At 52.2% G+C, this 22,496-nt stretch overlaps 1 protein-coding gene across 1 annotated transcript in view; it reads left to right on the top strand.

Annotated features, from left to right (window-relative positions):
- The window catches only part of ci (transcriptional activator cubitus interruptus), a 105,105-nt gene extending 82,633 nt beyond the window's left edge, over window positions 1–22,472 (top strand). Inside the window, exons 2-12 of the mRNA XM_025297387.1 lie at window positions 4,170–4,468; window positions 4,913–5,002; window positions 7,866–8,063; window positions 10,518–10,789; window positions 13,872–14,126; window positions 14,705–14,869; window positions 15,205–15,369; window positions 17,020–17,451; window positions 17,668–18,219; window positions 18,305–18,562; window positions 18,742–22,472. Of these exons, the coding sequence (XP_025153172.1) occupies window positions 4,170–4,468; window positions 4,913–5,002; window positions 7,866–8,063; window positions 10,518–10,789; window positions 13,872–14,126; window positions 14,705–14,869; window positions 15,205–15,369; window positions 17,020–17,451; window positions 17,668–18,219; window positions 18,305–18,562; window positions 18,742–20,280 (4,225 nt within the window). The 3' untranslated portion in view covers window positions 20,281–22,472. The remainder of the gene's footprint in view (window positions 1–4,169; window positions 4,469–4,912; window positions 5,003–7,865; window positions 8,064–10,517; window positions 10,790–13,871; window positions 14,127–14,704; window positions 14,870–15,204; window positions 15,370–17,019; window positions 17,452–17,667; window positions 18,220–18,304; window positions 18,563–18,741) is intronic.
- The last annotated feature ends 24 nt before the right edge of the window (window positions 22,473–22,496 follow it).

Raw genomic sequence — 22,496 nt, 5'->3', positions numbered from 1 at the left:
CATCTTTCTTTTTCGAGTTACGAGGCAACGGGGAAACCGGGCAGATGTTCCCGGGCACCGCTTAGCTCGCCTCATTACCACGAGTCACGTTAATGAGCTTGCGAACCTTAATTCTTCACCCGGTTTCGTCGTCTCTTCGCCTCCGCCTCCGCCTCCTCCTCCTCCTCCTCCTCACCCTTCTCCTGCTGCTGCTTCTACCGGCCGAGATTAAACCGACCGAGACGTCGCGAGTCTGCCGACGATCGCTGAATTATCGCCGGTGGAATTTCGGCAAAGGAATTCTCGCGCGTGTTCCACGGAAAATCCGCGGCGAATCGCGCATCGCTTCGAGAGAGCCCGCATGTCGACAGGGACAATTCCTGAGAGCGATCCCCGATCGGAAATAATTGAGACTCGGCATCGTCGAGCGCGGTCGCCAAGGGTACAGTCGAGCGAGTCGTCGTAGCGGCGGTCGTGTAAGAATTTCAAGAAGACTCCTGGCTTCTCCCCCGTGAGAGAGGCGGACTGCTCGTAGATAAAGATAGATGCGTCGGTTTCCGGCGTGTCGAGTTAACGACTCGAGTTTTATCTGCTGGTGGGGGCTGCTCCGGAGAGGGACGGGAGGCTGCTGCTGCTGCTGCTCGTAACGAGCGAAAGAAGGACTGGGACGGGCGGCGTGTGCGCGTGCGACAGAGAGCCTGAATTTCGAGGATCGGACAGACAGAGACAAAGAAGAATGTGAGCGAAGGGGATGACGAGGAGGCGCGAAAAGGGAGGAAGGAAAGAGTAAAGCTCCTCTCGTACCAGATGTGTTTTCCATGTCGGGTCGACCGTGGAAACGCGCACTCTGCCTTGAATCGTGTAAATGCCGATGGCAGAAATAATCGACGCTTCAAGCGGAAAGTTATTCACCCCCGCACTCCTGCCCCCGCGCCCTCGAACGCAAGACGACGTCGTTTTTCAGTTCTCGAGCTGAAAAAGTCGCAACGTACGACAGACGCTTAAAGCAGAGGCTGCGAAGGGAGGAGGAGGAAAACAGTAGAAAAGGAAGGAAGGACAGCAGCCAGAGGCAGAACCATACCTCGAGTCATCTGGCAGTCAGCAGGATTGGAAATAGACGCAGCTTGTCCTCTCCTTCTCTCTCTCTCTCTCTCTCTCTCTCTCTCTCTCTCTCTCTCTCTCTCTCTCTCTCTCTCTCTCTCTCTCTCTCTCTTCCGTCCTCTCCTCCTCCCTGTCACGACCGAGAGAGTTCTCGAGCTCCGTCTCTTTTTCGGCCATTTCTCTCCCGGTGCGAAAAGAAAAAACGAAGGACACAAGCATGCCTTCGAAGCCGACGGAGTCGGCGATGTTTTCATTGTAACGGTGTCCCCGGTCCCTCCCGATTCTCTCAGCCGGCTTTTTTTACGGGACCAGCTACTAAGCAGCCTGTCAAAGCGTCCTAATTTTTGCCTCGGCGTCGTCGTCGTCGTCGTCGTCGACGTGGTCGTCGTCGTCGCGCGCGCGTGCTGAAAAGGCGCGATTATGCGACGCTGATGGAGGTGATTATTCGGCTCGATCGGAATCGTATAAAACGGCTGGCGGAGGATTTCGCACTTTCGCGGCGGGAGTCGTTTTGTGCTCCTGTGTCGTTTAACTTCTTCAGCGCTCGCAGAAAAATGCATGCTGTTATCAAGTAAATGTTACTTACTTCAAGTACTTTATAAGGTTGCATATACGCGAGTCTATCACAAAAATTCATCATCGAGATCAAATATGGTCTGAATCCTAACAACCTTAATCAAGAATATTACATTAATATACGAGGATGTTAAATTGAAACAAAAATTTGTTTTGCCCCCCCCCCTCTCTCTCTCTCTCTCTCTCTCCTTTCCACTACAGAAAGTGCAAATTTTGTTATATTCCTGAGGAGAGAATAAATTCTCCTTTCGAGTGATGTGTGATAATGAGCTTTTCTGAAATTTACAAGTGCGATAAATTATGATGTGAACATATTTAAAAACGTTGCAATAAGAGCATATTCTTCATCGGAGATAAAACCGTGTGTCTCCAGAGAAGAAATGCGCAGCGGATCGCGCGTCCTCTGCTGCGTTAAACCGACAACGTTCATGCGACAGACTTTTTGCGTCTGGCTCGTCTGGCGAACAACGGAGGTGTGCGACAACGATGCGGAATTGAGAGATCCGTCGACCTGTCAGCGAGCATCGCGACAAACGCTTTAACATGGCTTATAGGAGCGTGCAAGCGGTCGTAACCGGCCAACAGGCAGTAATCAAAATCCGTGGACACTGAGCAAAGTCAAACAGCCGACCCGGTTGTCTTTACTCAGCAAACTCGTGGAAGCGCGGAGCCAATATTTAGACAGCGACCGGCTCAAACATCGTAATCCGCCTTAAAACTCCTCGCGACACGTGCCAATCGTCCCTCTCGGTCTCCGCGGCGCATCCGCGCTAGCCTGCTGTTTGCTTTGTCATTCGCGACGCGCCTTAATCAATGTCGGTTAATTAAACACTCCCGTCCACAATCGTCCCGCGCGAGATCGGCGCTCTCTATTCCGTTCTGCTTCGGCGCCGGGGCGCGTGAGGCTCGATCGGCGACGGAAATTCCATCACTTCGCGACCTCGCGACGAGTAAACGTTCGACCTTCGGTCGTCTCGAGCACGGTAGCGCGCGGCGACGCAAGCGACGATCCTGGGGCCCAATAAAGATCTCTCGAACCACCTGACGCCGATCGTGAATCCTCCGTGCGTCAACGCGCGCGGCGGCGTGTTTTCATTAGCCTCGCGAGAAGAGCCGGCAGTGATGCTTCAGGGAATGCAAGTAAGCACGCTGTGTTTTAACGCCGCTCTTCGCATAGCCAAATGAGCGCCGATCCGCGCGCGTCATTTTCATTAAAATCGCAATGTTCGGCGCAAACGAGATGTGCGAGATGAGCCTCTGTGGAAGAGGCTCTGGGAGCGACGCAAACTCGGCCGCGCGTGGAACACCCCCTAAGGGGACGTCAAAGTGGATGACGAACTCTAAAAGTGCCGGAAAACACGGAGGTGTGATGCTCCACGTCATCGATCGTGCTACACTTTTCGCATTTCTTGTACACTCCTAAAAAGCTCCTAAAATTTAAACGTTGTATTGCTCCTCAAAATCTCCAAACTTGAAGTCGTCCTTCGTCACGTATCGAGCGATGCTCCAATTCATTTCCACGGGTATCTTCACGGTGCAAGGGCATTGTGACGCAACATAAACGGACTTTGCAGGGAACAGCCAGTGTTTTGTCGGGAGAGTTTTCAAGTATGGCGTCCCCTTAACGGAGTCCGACGGAAGAAGTTAAACGACCAGGGAAGAGGACATCTTTGAAGACACCGGACACGCATCGTTTCTAGATGTTCCGAGCGTGGCGAATTGCCATCATTCAAAACGAGAGACGTACCGCTCCTCTCTCTCTCTCTCTCTCTCTTTCTCGGCGCCGTTCGCCTTTCTCCTCTCCTCCGCCGGAGTTCTTTTCCCCGAAGGAACGAGTGCGCGCATTGTGACGTCGGTAGGGGACGACAAACAAAAACGCGATTATCCTATCCAGCGTACGAAGTTACACTTTGATCATACGACCGCGCCATTGATGGGAGACACCTGTCCGCGTCAAGAAGCGACGCGAATAGGAGCTTTGACGAAGAGACACGCGCCATTTGTCGCGCACACGAAGCGTGTCGTAATTTCATCCGTCAAACGAGAATGCTTTTCTTCGTAGCCCTCTCTTCGTTGTAAATCATAAACGTCTTACCAGAAATACGTTTCGTTAATGGGACCCATGTTACGACGATGACGACGACGACGAGGGGAGGGTTGCTCGAGCGTGGTTTTCGCCGTGACTGTCGCCGCGGCTCTGTCGGCGCGTTATCTTTCGCGTTATCGCTCAACAGCTCGTACTTCCTCATTACGAGCAGATTATTGCCACCCGTATCCACCGCGTAATAGACACTGTTCTAACAGATAATTAACAGACACTATATTAGAGCTAACCAACAGAGAATGTGAAGATTAATTATATCAGAGTTAATAGCGATTATTAGCGAGAATTAATAGCGATCATTATCTGATATCTTAGCTGATATCATCGGGGATAATTGAGCGAGATGTCACTTGTCGCACCTTCAAAGGAATCCTCCGATCACTCACCGTTTCTCCTCTGCGCTTTTCAGATTATCCGGCAGCACGACCGCGATCGGAGCGGTTGGTAACGGCAGCGGTGGCGGCGGTGGCGGCGGCGGAGGCAGCGGCGGCAGCGGCGGCGGCGGCGGCGGCGGCGGCGGTGGGGGTGGCAGCGGCGGCGGAGGGAGTGGTGCCGCCGGCAACGGGACTTCCGGCGGAGACTTCCTGCGCAGAAGTCATCCCCTCTCGGAGCATACGGCCCTGCATCCCGCCTATCGGATCAACTACATGGACCACATTTACCATCAGCTCCAGGCCTCCACGCACAGTCCCAACGCCTCGTTACACGGTAACTATCAGGGCAGAACGCAAATATAGAAGTGCGCTGGAAAGACGCGTGTCCCGCGTTCCGCCTCCCTCCCCCGCCTCTTCCTCGAGCCTGTCGAGCCTGTCGAGCGGCCGAAGCGGCCGTAAAAGGCGGCCCCGCATTTCCGCCGGAAGTCTCTTTCTCGCTCGCTCTATCCCCCCCCCTCCCTCCCTCCCTCCCTCCTCCGACGCAAGTACAAGAGCTCGTTGAATTCGATCCGTCGCGCGTGATCTGCGTCGCGCTGGCAACACGCTCCACTTGCCTCTCGAGTGGAACGGTATCTGTCCGTCAAATCGGCTCCTCGATCGATCGATCGATCGATCGATCGACCGATCGATCGATTAAACGAACGAACGAACGAACGAATGAACGAAGGAAGAAAGAAACAAAGTATGACGCTAACCGAGCGCCTCCGCATAATTTCAGGACTGGGTGGTTTGGGGCCCGAGTACATCCTGCACGCGGCAGGCCCTGCCAGCACCCTAGCGTCGTCCGAGTTCCCGTTCCCCATCGATGGTAAGTGGCCGTTCTCGATCACACACGGGCGTGCATGTATTCCTCTATTAACGTCCCGCAGTCCGCGCGGCCGCGTACGTGCGCGGCTGAGTTATGTGTGCCAAGCTAGCCGTAGCCGTAGTGGCACTACCGGCAGGTAGGAGATCGACCGGTTGGAAGGCCGAGAGGCTAAAAGACGACCGAAAGGGTAAACGGGGGGGCCTCGTTAGCCGCCACCGCCGCATAATTGAATCGACTCGGAGCGACACGACCTCATTAACACCTTAACGCCCCTACCCTACAGGTTGTCTCACATCTCCTCTCCCGCCCTCGTTCGTTTCCCCCGTCCCCAGCCCCCGGTCGTCGGATTCGACTTGTTGGAAGTACCAGCTAGCCGCGCAGAAGTGTTGGAACGTTCCTCAAGATGTGTTGCGCGAGCGGATTGCGGAATGGGCTACGTCCTAAGATTACGCAATGCGCCAACTTGAGGAGAATTTCAAGCAGCCTTTTGTAACTTCCTACTGGAGGAAAGAGCGCGCTATTGTGGCCTGCTCGTGGTCTCCTTGGATCATGACTCCGCTCGGTTCAATCCGTTTGTCTCTTCAGTATGTCTTCAGTATCTCGCTTCAACTCGATGGATTATCTCAGTCTCATACTTCGTACACATCATTAACTTTACACAATACTGCTTTTTGAGCATTTTGTAGTAATCTAATTTTTTGTCTTAGTTGCGCTTAAAAGGAATCTTTTTCAGTCAAACTTCCAATCAATTATGCTCTATCTTTCTTTCTCTCCAGATTTGGACACGCGATCGTTGTGGATGTGTGTGTGTGTGTGTGTGTGTGTGTGTGACAGGTGGTTTGTTCAGTAATCGTGACAACGTAATTAGCGAAAGATGTAACGAAGATATCGAATACCAAAGTTTTCCCTCGAAACTATCTTGAAATCGACGAGCCCAGCAAATGGATCGAAGATCCATTCTCACGCGAGCCACCGGCGAAATAAGACGACTGGTTCTCGCTGCGAGAAACCTCGGGTCACCTAAAAATATTCACGGACGCGCTCGAAAATCGCTCGAGTCCAAACGATTAGTCTCCGAGGCGCCGAAGCGCTCCGGCGAGCAACGCTGCTTGAAAAGCGCTGTAGCGCCTCGGCATGCTCCGCGTAGTAGCATTGAAGTAGCCACGCCGATCGGAGTGGACGATTGCACCAATTTACATGTCTCAATCCCATGTTCGAGCCGCGCACGCGAGGGAGCGAAGAGCAGAGAGCCGGGACTTATCGGGCGTGTTGCGAGCCACAGAGTCTCGGATGGATCTCGCAGGGGCCCCGATTTCTGTTCGCGCACTGGGCGAGTGGGGCCCGTCGAACGAGGGTCCGCTCGCATATTCATTAAAATTCAGCGAGGATTGCACGACGCGACGCGACGCGACGCGACGCGACGCGGTAGCACCAGTCGTTGGTCCTCGCTGACGAAGGCGAGCGATCACGAAGGAAACTGAGCGATTCGCGTATTTCGTCCTGCAAATCTCCCTGTATTTCCGTTACCGATCGATTTCACGTTTCTTGTGAAGGAGCCCGATCGTCGCGGGTAAAGCGGCAACTTTAGCGGATATAACACCGCGGAAAGCCGTGGGCTGAGAGAGCGAGCGAGCTGCGTAAACCGATGAATCGCTCATTGAACACACGATCGTCTCACATCGTGCGGAAAAACCGCACGGCGGCGGCGCCGGCGGTGTCGGGTCGTTGGTTTTCGCCTGGCCGCCGGTCGACCACTGTAAATTTGATCATTGACCGAATTAATAACCGATGAAGGAGTCAAAGCGGGGCCGTACGCGCGGTGCGGTGCGGTGCGGCGCGGCGCGGCGCGGCTCGGCTCGGCTCGGCTCGGCGCGACGGGCGGAGGAGTGGGTCTCGCCAAAAAGAGAAGAGCCGAGCTCCAACCGCGAGTAACTTTATACCCGTTGTGCGCGAACGAGCGATCAACCGAGTGGAAATCGAGGAGAAGGGTAGGCTCGCTCTCTCTTCCCGTGCTCGTCTTCTGTGTATCGCGTTGCTACTCGGGTAAGGGCAGACGAGGGGGAGACGCGGAGGAAAGAGAGACAGAAAGAGGTATAAGGTGGACAGAACGAGCTGGAGAAAAAGGAGTACGAAAGCGGAGGAGGGACGAGAGAAAGAGAAAGAGGATATATGTATGTGTGTGTGTGTGTGTGTGTGTGTGCATGAAGAAAAGAGAAGAAAGAAGAGAATGAGTGTGTGTGTGAGAGAGAGAGAGAGAGAGAGAGGAGAGGGAGGGGAAATACTCGCGGGTTAATCCCGTGGGTATTGCCCGTGAAGGTAGAGCAAGAAACCCAAGGAGGAGAAAAAGAGAGAAAGGCGTCGTGTCGGGTGAGGAAAGAGAGAGGGAGGGAGCGAGGGAGAGCGTAACCGCCACCATGTAACCAACGATGGTACATACAAGCGAGCCGCCACCACGGTCTTAAGAAAGTGGTTTGTATATTACGTCGTTGTGCTGCGGTCGCAGGCAAATCGCCGCTAAAACGCTCAGGCCGCAAGATCGGCCTCCCCCGGTCTCACCCTCTCCCCCTCACCCCCGGGAGGGATCTCTTCCTCTCCTTGCTGCGTGGCCGACGTTCGCCCGGTCGGCGCTCTTCTGCAGCTTCTCGGCGCGCCTTCCGTCACCGTTGCCGCGGCTACCCCTCCACTTACGTAGCTGATTGCCACCTTAGCGGTAAATGCCGCAAAAAGGATAAAAGAAAAGCCACCCCGCGTCCGTCGGAAGGAAGCGACCGTTTAATGAAAACGCGCTCCACCGCGCTCGGTACAGCGCGCCGAACATCAGCAAATATTCACGAGCACGCGCCTTCTCCCTCTCGACTTTCAGTCTCAGCGTCGTCGAGACTAGGCAGCCCGAGAGCCTCGACGATCCGAGCGAGCCGGAAAAGGGCGCTGAGCAGTTCGCCGTACTCGGACAGGTTCGACATCGACAACATGATTCGCTTCAGCCCCAACAGCCTGACGTCGATCGTCAACGGCTCGCGGAGCAGCAGCGCGAGCGGCAGCTACGGACACCTCTCCGCCGGTGAGTACCACAATTGCCCACGCAGGACGCTCGCGCGTAAGCGCGTGAGCGCGTTATCGCAGGATTCGCCGCGAATTACGGCGGACAGGATTCCACGCGATGTCAGAAGCTCGCGGCGCGGCCGCCGCGAGCTCATTAAAGGCTGACCGAAGGCGATACACGAAGGCGACGAATTGAGGCAGCGGGCGCGCATGAAGCCATTATATAGGCGGGTACCTCTCCTTGCTCACACACGAGTTCAGAACGCCCGGTAATTTGCGATTAAATGAAGTAATTAACGGATTAAAATTCTGCCGGCGTGGCGCGCCGGTCGTTTGTCGGCGTCGGCCGTCGTCGGATAGCCGCAGGATGTTGTCGCTCGTTAAATTTGCCTCGGACGCGTACGCCACCAAGAGCCAGCCAGCCACCCCCACCTGTCCCTGTCCGTCCTGTCCTGTCTTTCCCCACTGTCCGTTTCGTTCTTGTCTCGCCTCGACTCGACCCGAAGCTTTCCTCTTCGGCCGCTGCGGCCCGCCCGCGCGCTATATACCTTGCGCTAGTTCTCTCTTCTTAGCTGCTTCTTCCCGACTTTCTCCGGCGTCTCACTTTCATTGCGAAACGGCAAAAACGGGGGGGAGGGAGGGGGGGATTCTTTCGCGTGTTATTTAAAAGTGAAGAGATTCGTACGAAGGGACGATATATCTCAGCTCGCTAGAGCATACTATCGCGAGGTGCTCCGGAAATGATATCAACGAGTCGTAAGATGACTTGCGCGGCTGACAAAGGTCATTAATAATAAAGCACGGGCGCGTCAGGAAAAAACGTTCCCGCGATGCCGGATACATCTGACAATGAGAAGAAACGAGCTGATTCTCTACGGGTTACCGTGCATACACCGCGCGCGCAGGCTCGCGCACAATGCTTCTGCCTACGCGCGGTTGCGCCTTACGCTTTCGTAACAGTCGCCAGAGAGGCTGGCGATTGAAATGCAGGCTCAGCCTACGTGCCGGAAGTCCGGCGTGTCGTGCCCGGACTGTCGAGGAGGAAGCGGACACGCGGTCCGATTTCGATGTTTATTCGATTATCCGCCGCGCCGCGCCGCGCCGCGCCGCGCCGCGTCGCGCCGCGCGATCGCCAGCCGCAGGATCCTTATCGGCTGCTGAATATTCGTGCATACACAAGTAGCCCTTTGAACGCGCGCACGGGACGTCACGCACGCGGGGGAAAACAGCGTGGGTCCGTTAGCGTGACTGAATTTTCCGTGGCTTGGGAAGAACAGCGGAGCCTCCCAGACGGATGGCTCGGTTGAGATAGCTGAATGCAAGTGGCTGGTAAAGGACCCTCTCTCTAAGAGGAATCCTACAATCCTCCGTTCCTACAATCGAATTTGCTATTTCGTCCTTGGGGCGAGTGTGTCTCGATTAGCGGCAGTGCGTCATCGTGCGACCATTTCAATCGTTTTCCTCGACGAGTCCGTCAACTTCTGTCTTGATTGGCGGAAACGCGATACCGCGTTTTGACATCTCTGGTAGCTGAGTATTTCTACGAGGGCAGTCTGTTAAGTTCTCGGCCTAACAATGAAAGAAAATTTTTTTTTGCCGTGAAATATGTTTTATTTTTCAATCTCCTGAAACTTCAATACATTTATTGCAACGTTTTTCCAATAATTCGTTAAAGTGTGATTCCGGAAGGTTCTTCTTTTCGCTCTGGTGTATAGTGGTGGGTCCAAGTTTCGTCAACAGTTATGAAACGACGCTTGAAATCCGTTTTATTTTGCTTAAAACGCGCCAAACACGCTTGAGAAATACGCATTCGAATGCGTTTTTGGTCAATTGTCAAGCGAATAATGCGGCACCCATCTTGCACAAAGCTTTTTCAACTGGTGCTACTACTCGAATGATTTGACAGATCGAATAAAATTTTACATGGGTTCATATCAGGGATGCCACTTTCCAATACAATTATAGTTTGACAGTTTCTAATGCCATGTATGTGTCAGGTCGAGAGCTTTTCAGACTGCCTACGTAGAATTGAGCACTCAAAGGATCTACCAAGTGATAAAGTTCCAAACTCAAGACGGCGGATGTAATGTGGCCGATCTAAAGTTGGAAAACGCGTGAGACGTTTTTCATGGAAGTTTCGAAACATCGTCTTTTAAGTTGTTCTTTTTTCTCAATGGTGAATTTTATCTTCGAGAAGACCGAAAACAATTGACCGATTAGGAACCCGCTGCGAGAACTTTTTCGTTTTTACAACTTTTTACAAGTTTGGCTCGTGTTCTTTCCAGTTCGACGGGAATTCAGTCACGCTGAAACGGAATCGTAGGCCTATTTTTCACGTTCGAGTCGTCGTCTTAAAGTTAGTCTCCTCACGCTTTAAACGCTACGATTACGAGAGGCGCGTCGCGCACGAGAACGAAGACCTGCGGAGAACGGGCGGCGAAAATTCCGAGGCTAATTGATACGTACGTTGCAGCAATGAGCCCGGCCTTAGGCATGCATCCCGGCATGGCGCCGCACCTGCAGCAGCTACAGGTCCAACTTTTGAGGAGCGCAGCCGCGGCGGCACTCTTACCTCACACGCACTCCCTGCAGTCGCCCGTACCCCCGCCGCCGCCGCACCCCCATTCCCAGCCGCACGTTCACGGATTGTCGCCGCACTCGCAACTGTACCCCGGTGTGCCGAATCATTCCACATCGTCGGCGACCCTCGGCCCTCACGGAGCCGGAGTGCCGCCGAAAAGCGAGGTAAGTGAGAGAAAGACCAGAGGAGAGAAGACGGGGGACTTGACGAGCGCGCAACATGTCCTTGAGTTTTCCGACGGTCTCCTCGGTCTCCACATCCACAAGTGAATTTAAACCGATAACGAGTAGCGCAGAACTTGATTCAATAAACAGTTAAAATATGAATCACGATAACAAAGACAGTTTGTCACAGCAGCAAGAACATTATTGACTAGTGGCAGGAATTGTCCTTTAACGCCAATCCCTCACTCTAAGACTTGTATCAACCTAATTTGATTTTATTCAACCTACACTTTTGCCAAAAAAATTTTCTTAGAGACGATAGATTGTGCGTTCTCTGTCTTTTAAAAAAATCCTCAATAGGAGGCTTTAGCTTCTATTAAGTTAAGTCTCCATCAGCCCTCTAGAACCTCTAGAGAGATGTCAGGCAGTTCGCGTGGAAAGTGGGGCGAAAATTCCGAGTCTGGCTGCCTGAAAGAGAGGAGGTGAAACAGTTCATCTCTGATAGCTCCCGCGAGTCGTTTGATTCCTCTTCCACTTGGCCTTCCTACGTAATAACTGTGACGTCGCCATGTGCTGACCGGCGGAACATGGCGCGACCGATCCATTGGACACCGGCGGTTGCGAACGGCGAACCGTGCTACACTCGCGCGATTAAGTCCTCGCGTTTCAGCGCGCGACGCGATGCTACGCGAGGCTCGCAATCGCGGCCGATTATCCCGAGAGATGCAGCGAGACGGCGAGTTGTATCGCGATACACGCGCGCGCGCGCGCGGCACGGCAGTTGCCATTTGATCGTTATTGCTGGCCGGGAGAACGATATACGCCCGGTGGCCCGTCATCGATTCACTGAGAATAAATAATCGTAGCCTCGCGCGACTCTCGCAGCCCTCGCGCGAGGGTCCTTCTTTTCCACGCACCACCTTCGCTCGGTCCAACCGCACCGGCGTAACGCCGCTGCGACGGCGAAGACAAGGGGATGAGGGGCGCACGGAGGGAGAGATTGGGTTACTCTCGCGGGAGAGGGTCCTCGGGTTACAAGCAATCTCGCGCACATTATTTCGCCCGATTCCGTCGGGCCCCCTCCGCCGTCCCTCCTCTTTCCACCCACGCGTCTTTATTCCTCCCTCCCTCCCGCACCCCCTCAGTTCAGCCACCCAAACGACCGGCGATCCTTCTTCCTTCTTTTACCCTGGCCATCGCTTCCTCGTCTTCGCTCTTCCAGACCTCCTCCTCCTCTTGCTTCTCTCCTCCTCGTCGTCGTCGTCGTCGTCGTCGTCGTCGTCGTCGCGCACCGCCATCGTCGCGACAAGCCGCTCTGATTTATTTGCTTCCGCGCGCGCGGCGTTTTCATTTTCTATCCCGCGACACCGCCTCTGCGATCGTGTGTCCGCACACTGTAAAGTTCAGCCGGCATGATTTGCATCGACTTGCATTTCGCTCTTTCTCTCTCTCTCTCTCTCTCTCTCTCTCTCTCTTCTCTCTCTTCTCTCTCTCTCGGTCTCTCAGCCTCTCGCCGCTTGTCGTCGTGCTCGTGTCTCGTGGTAACGCGCCGCGCGCGTTCGCGAGAAGTGTCCCGGGATTCTCCTTCTCTCGGCGAGACGTCAAGGTTGTCGCGCGCGTTCGCACGCGGCGCGGAATTATTCGTCGGGGCTTCTACTCGGGGGGACACGTCGTTGTTGATTACAAAATTTATCACGGTACACGCGCGCGCTGCGCGCACTTTCGTGCGCGTCACTTTTAGCCCGCGCGCTAATTAAGCGGGCCGAAACCGGAATTTCTGCTCGGGCAAATCTGTTGCGCGGGCAAATGGTAACGCGAGGGTAGGGGTGGGGAAGAGGAAGCCGTGCTGTCTCCAGTCGAAATCCCTCATTTTCGACTTGAACCGTCCGCAGGCTCAAGAGGAGGCCGACAGAGATCTCCTTCACACGGAAATTGAACGCCTACTTACTCAGCGCCTCCAAGTGGCGGAAAGCAAGGTCTGCTGCTTGTAGATTTTCAAGAGGTCCTCTCGGTACAACTCGGTGGCTCGAATAAAATCGGTAGAGGTCGACGCAGACTTCAGGGTGTCGAGAGTTGGCGTTAAAAGGGCATAGGACGAAAATTTCGACTCGAAACAGTCGGGCGGCAAAAACCCGGCGACGATCTACATTTCTCTCTCGCTCGTTTCTGCTTTCCCCGCTCCCAGTTTGGAGTAAATCAAACGATACTCGAGAACCCGCGCGCGCGCGCTCTTATCGCCCGTCAACCTGTACGTCGCCGGTAAATCGCGACGCGCCGACAACAGCACGGAGAAACCTGCGTGCACGTGCGCGCGAACAGGTATTTGGAGTTATGTCTATATCAGAGTACACGGCATCGCGCGAGGGGAGAGAAGATAGTCAGGAGATACAGATAAAAGCGCAGCGAGAGAGAGAGAGAGAGAGAGAGAGAGAGAGAGAGAGAAAAAGAAAGTAATAGTGTGTGTACTTTACGACTGTCCGCGACAGTCGATCGAATTGGTACGCACGCTGCGCGATAATTGCGGGATCGCATGTGTCACGCGATGGAAATCGAGAATTCCGCGATGAACCGATACGATTGTTGCAATTAATAAGCCACCGGCCACCGCTACAAAGTTCTCGAGAACTCCCTTCGCCTGTCGGGAAGGCACTTTGCGATGTTGACGTTGCTCCAGTCGCGAGTGGGTTTATTTATTCTTACGAAGAAACATTCGTTCCGAGTTAAGGCCCACTGAAAAGGTAAAGCGACAGTCGGGGTGACTTGATTTCGAGTGACCGCCCACTCGCATAGAGTGACTTCTACATTATCAAGCAAATATCTGCGCTCGACATTTAAAATTGAATCCGACGTGTTCCACCGTCACGGAACGTCAATTCCACTTCCTACCGATTGGTACATTCGCTCGTATGGAACGAAATCCGCTCGTTCACTCCTTGGAGACTTCAAGCTCGCTTGTTCTGAGGTCTCACTGCTGGAGAAACTGACTGCTAAAGCAAAATCGTTAGCCCAGCTCACGAAGAATGTATTACGCTTAGAATGTGAAGGCTGGTATTCACTGGAGATGTTCTTTATGTGCACACAGAGCGCGGAATCGTGTAGGAAAGCGTCGGAATCGTCGACCCGCTCGGTGACGGCCGAAGCCGACACCTCTTCGAGACGGGCCTCCACCAAAGTGAAAAGAGAACCGGCGACGACGACCACCAACGCGACCACGACTACCGCTCCACCGACTCATCCTCAAGGTCTCAGCCCGAGCGAGGACCTCCGAGACGAGCCTGGCGATTTCATCGAGACGAATTGTCACTGGAGGGACTGTGGTCTCGAGTTCCCCACACAGGCAAGTGCTACAGATGAGTCCTTCTCGTTTCTACGATCGCTCACACGTTTTCACTCACTAATTTACTGGCTGATTTACGCATAAAATGTAATCAACTGCGTAACGTACGAACGAAACGTACAGGATGTCCGGCCGCACGTTTGTAGGTAAAACTCGTAAAACCGAGTGGAAAAATCCTTTCGCAAATTATCATCATTATGGAAATGTTAGCGAAAGGAAATTAGTCAACAATGCACGGGCCGAGCTTTTTCGACGAAGTCTCACCCAAGATGTCTGCGTCTATTGACAATTTTTCTGCTGTAACCCTACTCGAGTCGAGCGTTCAACCAATCGGCGGAAATTAGCGTGGCAGTCGTTACGTGGCGTTAAAGTCCAAGGACAATATTGTGTCTTTTTCTTCTTCTCTCCAAAAGTTGGAGAGATTTCGAAATGTTGTACAAGAGCGCGATGTACCCGAAGAGAGTATCGTGCGCGGAATCTCTCGAAAACGCGCGGGGGGGGGGGGGGAGGCGCGAGTCGAACAACATAAGCTCCGGTTTATCCACATCTCGTTCTTAATCCACGTATCTCCAAACCAGGACGATCTTGTGAAGCACATCAACAACGATCACATACACGCCAACAAGAAGAGCTTTGTCTGCGGTTGGGAGGAATGCTCGAGGGAGGAAAAACCCTTCAAGGCTCAGTACATGCTGGTCGTGCACATGAGAAGGCACACCGGGGAAAAACCTCACAAGTGTACCGTAAGCACACTCCATTCGTTTCTCCCGTTCGACTGCTTTTTCTACGTGTTAATTAATGCGCGATACAGTCCGTCGCGTGCTGACGTACATGCGTGCGAGCGAAGCGACTTTGAAAAAAATCGCACAAGCGCCGCCATTCAGATTACGTCGTGCAGATACGGCCGCGCGTTTCGTTCAAGCCGCGACCCGCGAGCGGATTCTTATGCGAATGATTCAACGCGTGTTGCACGATTAATCAGTCTCTCTCTCTCTCTCTCTCTCTCTCTCTCTCTCTCTCTCTCTCTCTCTCTCTCTCTCTCTCTCTCTCTTTCTTTCTCTCTCTTGTTCGGGAGCAGTTTGAGGGCTGCTTCAAGGCTTACTCGCGCCTGGAGAATCTGAAGACTCACCTCAGGTCCCACACCGGTGAGAAACCGTATACTTGCGAGTACCCGGGTTGCAGCAAGGCCTTCAGCAACGCCAGCGACAGAGCGAAGCATCAGAACAGGACGCACTCCAACGAGGTAAGCTTTGTCTCGCTTCGCCTGCAACACGATAAAGGGAAGAGCATTTTAAGGGGGGTTTCTCATTCGCGGGATGAAAAAATGATCAAATTTGTGAATTTCTTTTTAGAAAACTATTATATATAGAAAGATACGGGTATTTGCATATATTTATACAACTGTTGTACTGCAGAAATATAGTTTTTATTAAAAAAAAATATATATATACGTATTTATTATAGAAAATGGCGCCCGAAATCAGATCCACCAAAAAAGCACGCTCTTGCTACGGAAGTGATGCAGCTCCTAAATATTATCTGATATTAAAAGAACAACCAATTTTCATTATCTAGATGAGTAATAGATCTAGATGAGTAATATCTAGGAATAGAGAAATAGAGTAGAACGAAGTTAATTGAATGAAATTTATAAAAATGGCGTCAATTCCAAAAAGCAATTCGTTTTTTCGGAATAAATTTCTGTATACTTTTACTTATAAACAATCGAATTTTTGTTATAAAATCTTTAGTCTATTCCTAGCGCAAAAGTATTAGGAACAAGTGGAACAAAAAAAAAGTGGCTATCTCTATTAGTTTTTTAGTTATCAGTTCCGTAAGGTCGAAAATCATAGTTTCGAGAAAAATGCGTTCGAAAGTTTAGATATACTTAAACAACGGCCGTGCGCGCTAACGTATTTCAGCTCGTAGCTCCGTTAAAACCATGAATTTCAGAAAATCCTTTCACAGGGGTATTCCACACACAAGTAGGAATACAAATAAAAAATTTAAAAAGATCGATTTTTTGAGCCCGCGAATGAGAAACCCTCCTTAATTGGATCAGGCGTGAGATAAGACGCGTACGAATATGCTGGATAATACTTGGACGGATCAGCAACTGATTCTCTGAGAATGTTACTTTTTTCAAGCTGTAAACATGATTATTATAGCTGAAAGTTCTTTATCAATCGTCGTTTGATCGACATTTCCTCTTCCTTTTCACGGACCGATTCTCGAAGAGTGTTTCTTTCTCTCAGCGAATTAAGCACGATTATTATGCAAAAGCTTTATCAGTCGTCATTTCATCGGCATCGTTTTCCGTTTCGCGGGCCAGCGAATCGATTCTGTCCGAGAATGTTTCCTTCCAGATCCGATCCAAGCGTGATTATTAGTTGAAAGTTTTATTAATCATCGTTTGATTGGCATTGCCTTCCGTTGCATGGGCCAGTAACCGGTTCTGGAGAATGTCTCTTTCTTTTCGTATTGAATTAAACATGATTAATAGTTGAAAGTTTTATCAATCATCGTTTGATCGACATTCCCTCCTGTTCCACGGGCCAGTGATCGTTCCCGTGTCCTTCGTATCGAATTAAACATGATTATTAATCGGAGGTTTTGTTAATCGTCGTCTAATCAGCATTGCCTTCCATTCCATGAAGCAAAAACCGACCCTCTCGGAATGTCTCTTTGTCCGTATCGAATTAAGCGCGATTTTGATCCTAAAGCTCCAAACCAATCATCGTTTCGTCGATATTGCCCTTCCCGATCAGCGATCAATACTCTGGGGAACGTTCCTTTCTTTCCGCATTGAATGAAGCACAATTATTATTCGGCAAAAGCTTCAATCAAAGTCACCGTTTGTTGCAACGACGAAAATGCCTCCCTCGGCCCGCAGAAACCGTACGTGTGCAAAGCTCCCGGCTGCACCAAGAGGTACACGGACCCATCGTCCCTGAGGAAACACGTGAAGACCGTCCACGGGGCGGAATTCTACGCGAACAAGAAGCACAAGGGCGGCGGCGGGGGCGGCGGTGACGGAGGCGGCAGCGACGAGGCCGGCGCAGGTGGCCACAGTCCCAGCAGAAGCGAGGACCTCCATCCGAAGACGCCGAGTCTGTCGAGTCCCAGCGTCAAGTCGGAGAGCGAAGCCAACAGTCCACCCAGCATGATGCAGCAGCAGGGTAGCCCACTGGTAGGTGGTTGCAACGACGAAGTCGCCGGAGTCGGCGCTCTCACCGGCGACGGAGTGGCTCTCGCTGAGGAACCGTGGAACGAGGAGCCCGACGACCTGGACATCGCCGTTCTTCCGGTAGCTCTACGTGCAATTGTAAGTCCCGTCGTAGGAACGCTCAATCACGTGGCAAGATGATCTCGCTCGGGTCGGGTTATTTATTTTAGTACTCTATAAATAGGTTTACACCCACTTATCATCTATCCACGTGCCTCTTTCAGAGTCTCCTTGTTCTTATTTCTAACGAATTATGTTGTGAACCTCCGATCTGAACTCTCACGTAAACTTACACCTAGCGACCTGTCTTCTCAGGTTGGCGGGATGGAGTCGCAGCAGCAACAACAAGCACCGCCACCGACATCTAGGAACCGTCTGAAAGGTCGGCTGAACGCCAAGGGCGTGTCAAGCCTGCCTATCGGCGTAGGGAACGTGCGGGGTGTGCGTGGCGTCACACCCCAAGGCAACATCGGCGACCTCAACAGGAGGATCACCGATCTGAAAATGGAAGGTGGTGGCGGAGGCGGTGGCGGTCAGACGCGGCAGACGAGTCTGTCGGACCTGCAGCTGAGATTGCAGCCGCTCAGCGAGCCGCGACGGGACAGCAACAGCACCGAGAGCACTTCCTACGGCAGCATGAGATCCATGGATTTCGGCAGCAGGCGAAGCAGCCAGGCGAGCGGCGTCAGCGCCGTCAGGATGGGCCCAGCGGGACCCGGCAGTTTCTACGACCCGATCAGCGCTGGCACGTCCAGAAGAAGCAGCCAGATGAGCACCACTTCCGGCAGGATGAATCCGCCGAGTCACCTCCAAGGACCTTACTCGACGAGCAACCTCGTCGTCCAGACTCAGAACATGTCCCTTCAGGTGAGTCCTAGAGCGACGGTTGCGAAGGAACGTACAATTGTGAAAAATCAATTCTCGACTTCAATGGCACAACTTGCGTACGCAGAGTATTCAGGCGATGCCAGGCGACTGGAGCAACCCTAGCGGCCATTGCACCCAACCATCGGGCGACCGACGAATGTCGGAGCCTACTCGCACCAATCAGACCCAACGGACCTCTCCTCCAATACCGCCCAGACCGAGGTCGGCGCAATTGCCTGAACTTCATCCCAATCAGGAGGTGATCCTGGACGAGGTGGGCGAGGGCGAAATGGTGGAGAACAAGCTGGTCATTCCCGACGAGATGATGCAGTACTTGAATCAGGTGATATTCTTTGACCCGACGTATTTCTTCCGTGGAAGAGGACCTTCATTAATCGTTATACATAAGTGAATGAGACCCTGGGACATAATAACGCTCGATCCTTGACGACATCTCGCAATGAACGTGGTAACCGCGAGAGACAACTCTTTAAGCCCAAAATCGTCATTGCCACGTTACAGGTTCAGGCTGGTGGGAGTCAAGTGAGCTATCGCGGCAGCCCTCTGCCCATCTGCCAATCGCCGATATGCACGAATTCCCTGCACTACCAGCGTCAGATGCAGCCCACGTGCAATTACAACCAACCCCATCAGCCACACCAGCAGAACTGCTACCCGCAGGCCCAGCAGGCTGCTCAGCAACCCTGCTATCAGAATCCCGTCTCCTCGCCCTATGGCCAATGTCCGAATTCACGCGCGACTCAGCCACCGTCGCAATACTGTCCACCGCCGAATTACGGCTCCCAAGTGATCGGCGGCGGCCACGTGCCAGCGAGCCCTGCCTCCGGCCAGGTAATGTCGCCGAGTTCTAACTACGGTCCAGCTCACTTGAGCGATCAGCCACTGACGTCTCCTGCGGCGGGCGCCTTGGCTCCGCAACATGCGCCGCAAAACCTGCCGCAGAACTCGGCTCAGCTCTCCAGGAACTGCCCGCAGAACCACGCGCATCACGCTTACTACCCGACTTACGGCTGCGCTGGTCAGATGAGTGCGAATTGCACCGGCAATACCACCGGTCAAGCCAACCATCATTCCAGCCAGACCTGCGCGCCGTCTAATCACGCCGTGCAGATGAGGCTAACGACCAATTGCCAGCAACTGTCGCCGCATTGCGCGCAGCCGTCCGCGCCCATGGCTAATCCACCGAACTTGACCCATCCAAACTCACAATGCAGCCAGTCCGGTCAATGCACGAGACCCATGGTGACGTCCAACGGTCAGATACCCAATGTACACTCGGCCCAACAACCATCGGTGACGAACCAGTGCGGCCCGATGTCGCCGCATTGTTCCCAGATGAACCTCGTGAACCAACAGGCCAAGCCGATGAACGCCATGACGAGTCTTCAGAACTGCCAACAGCAGGCCCAAGCGTCGCCGTGCCTGCAAATCGGCAATTGCACCCACCCGAACGGCGCGCATCACGCGGTCAACGACAGTGGTGCGTCCAAGAGAACGTCGCCGCAACTTTGCAACGCTCAACAGACCAGCAACTGCAGAATACAGCAACAACAACAGCATCCAGCACAGCCGCAGCTGCAGCCACAGCCACAGCCACAGCAGCAGCAGCAGCAGCAGCAGCAACAGCAGCAACAGCAGACCTGCACGCACAATTGTCAGGCGCGCACGAACCCCCCGACTCATCAGCAGTACAGTTGCAATTGCCAATGGGCGTACGGCAACCAGTGCTATCACGATCAACATGGTGGCCCGTTGCCGGAGATACAGTGCAGGGACATCAGCCAGTCGCAGCAGGGCCCGACGATCAAGCTGCCGCAAGGTATGCGACAAGATTCTTACCGCAGGACGCTGGAGTATGTCCAGCAGTGCAGGAACTGGTCCGGCAGCTCGCAAACGCACGAGACCAACGTGTCCAGCTCGACACACCCGATGTCGTTGCCGCAGCCGCTCCCGGCTAGCGCCAATATGATCGTCAACGACATGACGTCCTCGCTCAGCTCTTTGCAGCACGAGAACAGGTACTTGCAGATGATTCAATGACCATTACATACCTGTACGTGATGAAAAGCACCAGCGGAAGCTTGCTCCTGTCATTCGTCGGCGTAGCGAAGCTCGTCACCGCTCGACGTTGTCGCCGGCAACGCGAGTTCTCATACATTCGGCACCGAATCCACGTTTCACGAAAGCCACACGAAGATATGAAGCCTTGATGAAGCCTGAAACAGCGGGAAAGGAGTTTATGTAGTGTGATATAACGGGTATCGTTGTTCACAAGATGAAACATTCACTTTCGACTTGGACGCGGTCATGGCGATCCGCTCGGCGCCGAAGAGTAGACGAACTCGAGTGGCTTGCAAGAGGATTAAGTTATTCTCCGCGGATGTGTCGCTGAAAATGGAGATTCCCCTCCTCATGAGGGATAACAATTCTACGCATCCCGCTCCCAACTTTATAGTTCCGTCGTTATAGCGATTGCCGTTGATGCCGTTGGCTACGCTTTTATAAGTAAAAGTATTTGTAAAGAAAAGATTTCATATTCTTGTTAAGAATCAAAAGAGAAGAATTGCAATAAAAATTACATTACAAAAATTGTTATTAAGAACTGAGAGAGACACAGAATTTGTATTTAGATTCATTGAAAAGAGAAAGTGTTACGACTTGATCCTCTTGTGCGCAGAAGCCGTTTAAAATTCTGTCTACGCTACCGGGACGACGATTTCGAAGAAAAAAAGAAAATCTGATTACGATAATTCGTTTACGTCTGTGTAGAATTGCACGAATTAAGCCTGTACAGTCACGATACACGAGATGATACAAAGTGCCTTGATTGCGAATAGCGCGTATCTCGGACAGAGAGTGCCACTGACTTAAGTTATTATCCTGAAAAATATCAACTTACAACATTAAGTACCTCGGAGATTCGACTCGTAGTAACTCTTAGGATTTAGCCGTTAAGGGACGGAAAGGTGCTGCGGCGCCATCTCGGTGGAACAAAATGCAACGAGCACGCCGCGTCTTTCTTTCTCTTTCCCTTTTATAATAGATTATACATGCGTCTCATACGATTAACAGATCGCAGCGCTCGCGCGACGCGGGCGCTGATTATTTTTGAGAGAACTCTGTACTTTAAATTATTGTAGATATATTACAACTTTGACACATAGTATATTTTTTGTACATCGGTCTCATTATACACCAAGTGTGCCAATATAGCAATACACTGTCTTCTTATCGTAGCCAAGCTCGACAATGAGTAGTGTACCGGCGTACACTGTGATAAAAAAACAGAAGGAGGGGGGCAGGGGACAGAACCGAGCGAAAATGGGGAAACGCAGGATGTATCTCGGATGGATCTCGATAAGAAAGCCCGAAGAAAATCAATCAATGTATCAGGTTTTCGACCAAGTTCCGCGTGTTTGATCTGCGCGGACCATCACTCGTTTCGTTCCATACGTTCAATGCGGCCTTAAAGGCCAGCGTTTTCGAAATGCTGACGAAGTGAGCGATCGGGTCGGTGGCTAACTTCTCTCGCTCCGAGGAGCCATTGTTCTATCGCTGTGGAATCCAACTCCCATTTTTTGAGAAATGGCAGAAGATTGCTGGCGATTATTCGGAAAAGAATTGTTGCGGCCGAATTCACTCGAATAAATACTTTTCCGCGGAAGAACTCGCGGAACTTGGTTGAAAGCCCGATACAAGTAGAAGCGTGTAGATAAAAGTAACAGATAGTTTTTGCGCAACAGGACAGACGTAATTGTGTACGCGTACGCGTGTGTGTACGTGTGTGTGTGTGTGTGTGTGTCGTATCTGTGCGTGTGTATGTGTGTACGTTTCTACATCGAGTGTCTTTCGTAGCGGTTACTTTTGTAAAGAGACTTAAGACAATAAGTACTGCAACACACACGCACTATCTCGCGGCCGATTCGCGAGATCGGTCGACGTACTGTACTGCAAGTATTTTTTCAAGTGCCTTTGTAGTGATTGTCTGCAGGCAACGACGTGCTGAACAAGCGAATCTGTTTTCTCATTGTTACGCGAGAACGACTTTTGTAATGAATTTTATAAAGCTGCAATTTTTTGCGATGGAACCTGTGAATATTATACATATCTCTACCGTATAGATACTACTATAAGATATGATAAGACATGGAGCACACACGATAGCGTGTCCGAATAAAAATGTCCGAATTGAATCTCGCAGAACTGTTTGCACCCCTGACGAAAATCATTCATTATTCCGAGAATGAATCGCATGT

This window comes from Harpegnathos saltator, unplaced genomic scaffold (assembly GCF_003227715.2).
Source record: "Harpegnathos saltator strain DR-91 unplaced genomic scaffold, Hsal_v8.6 scaffold175, whole genome shotgun sequence".
Lineage (NCBI taxonomy): Eukaryota > Metazoa > Arthropoda > Insecta > Hymenoptera > Formicidae > Harpegnathos > Harpegnathos saltator.
The sequence above is the reverse complement of the archived record's forward strand: the minus strand, read 5'-3'. Positions and strand labels throughout refer to the sequence as shown.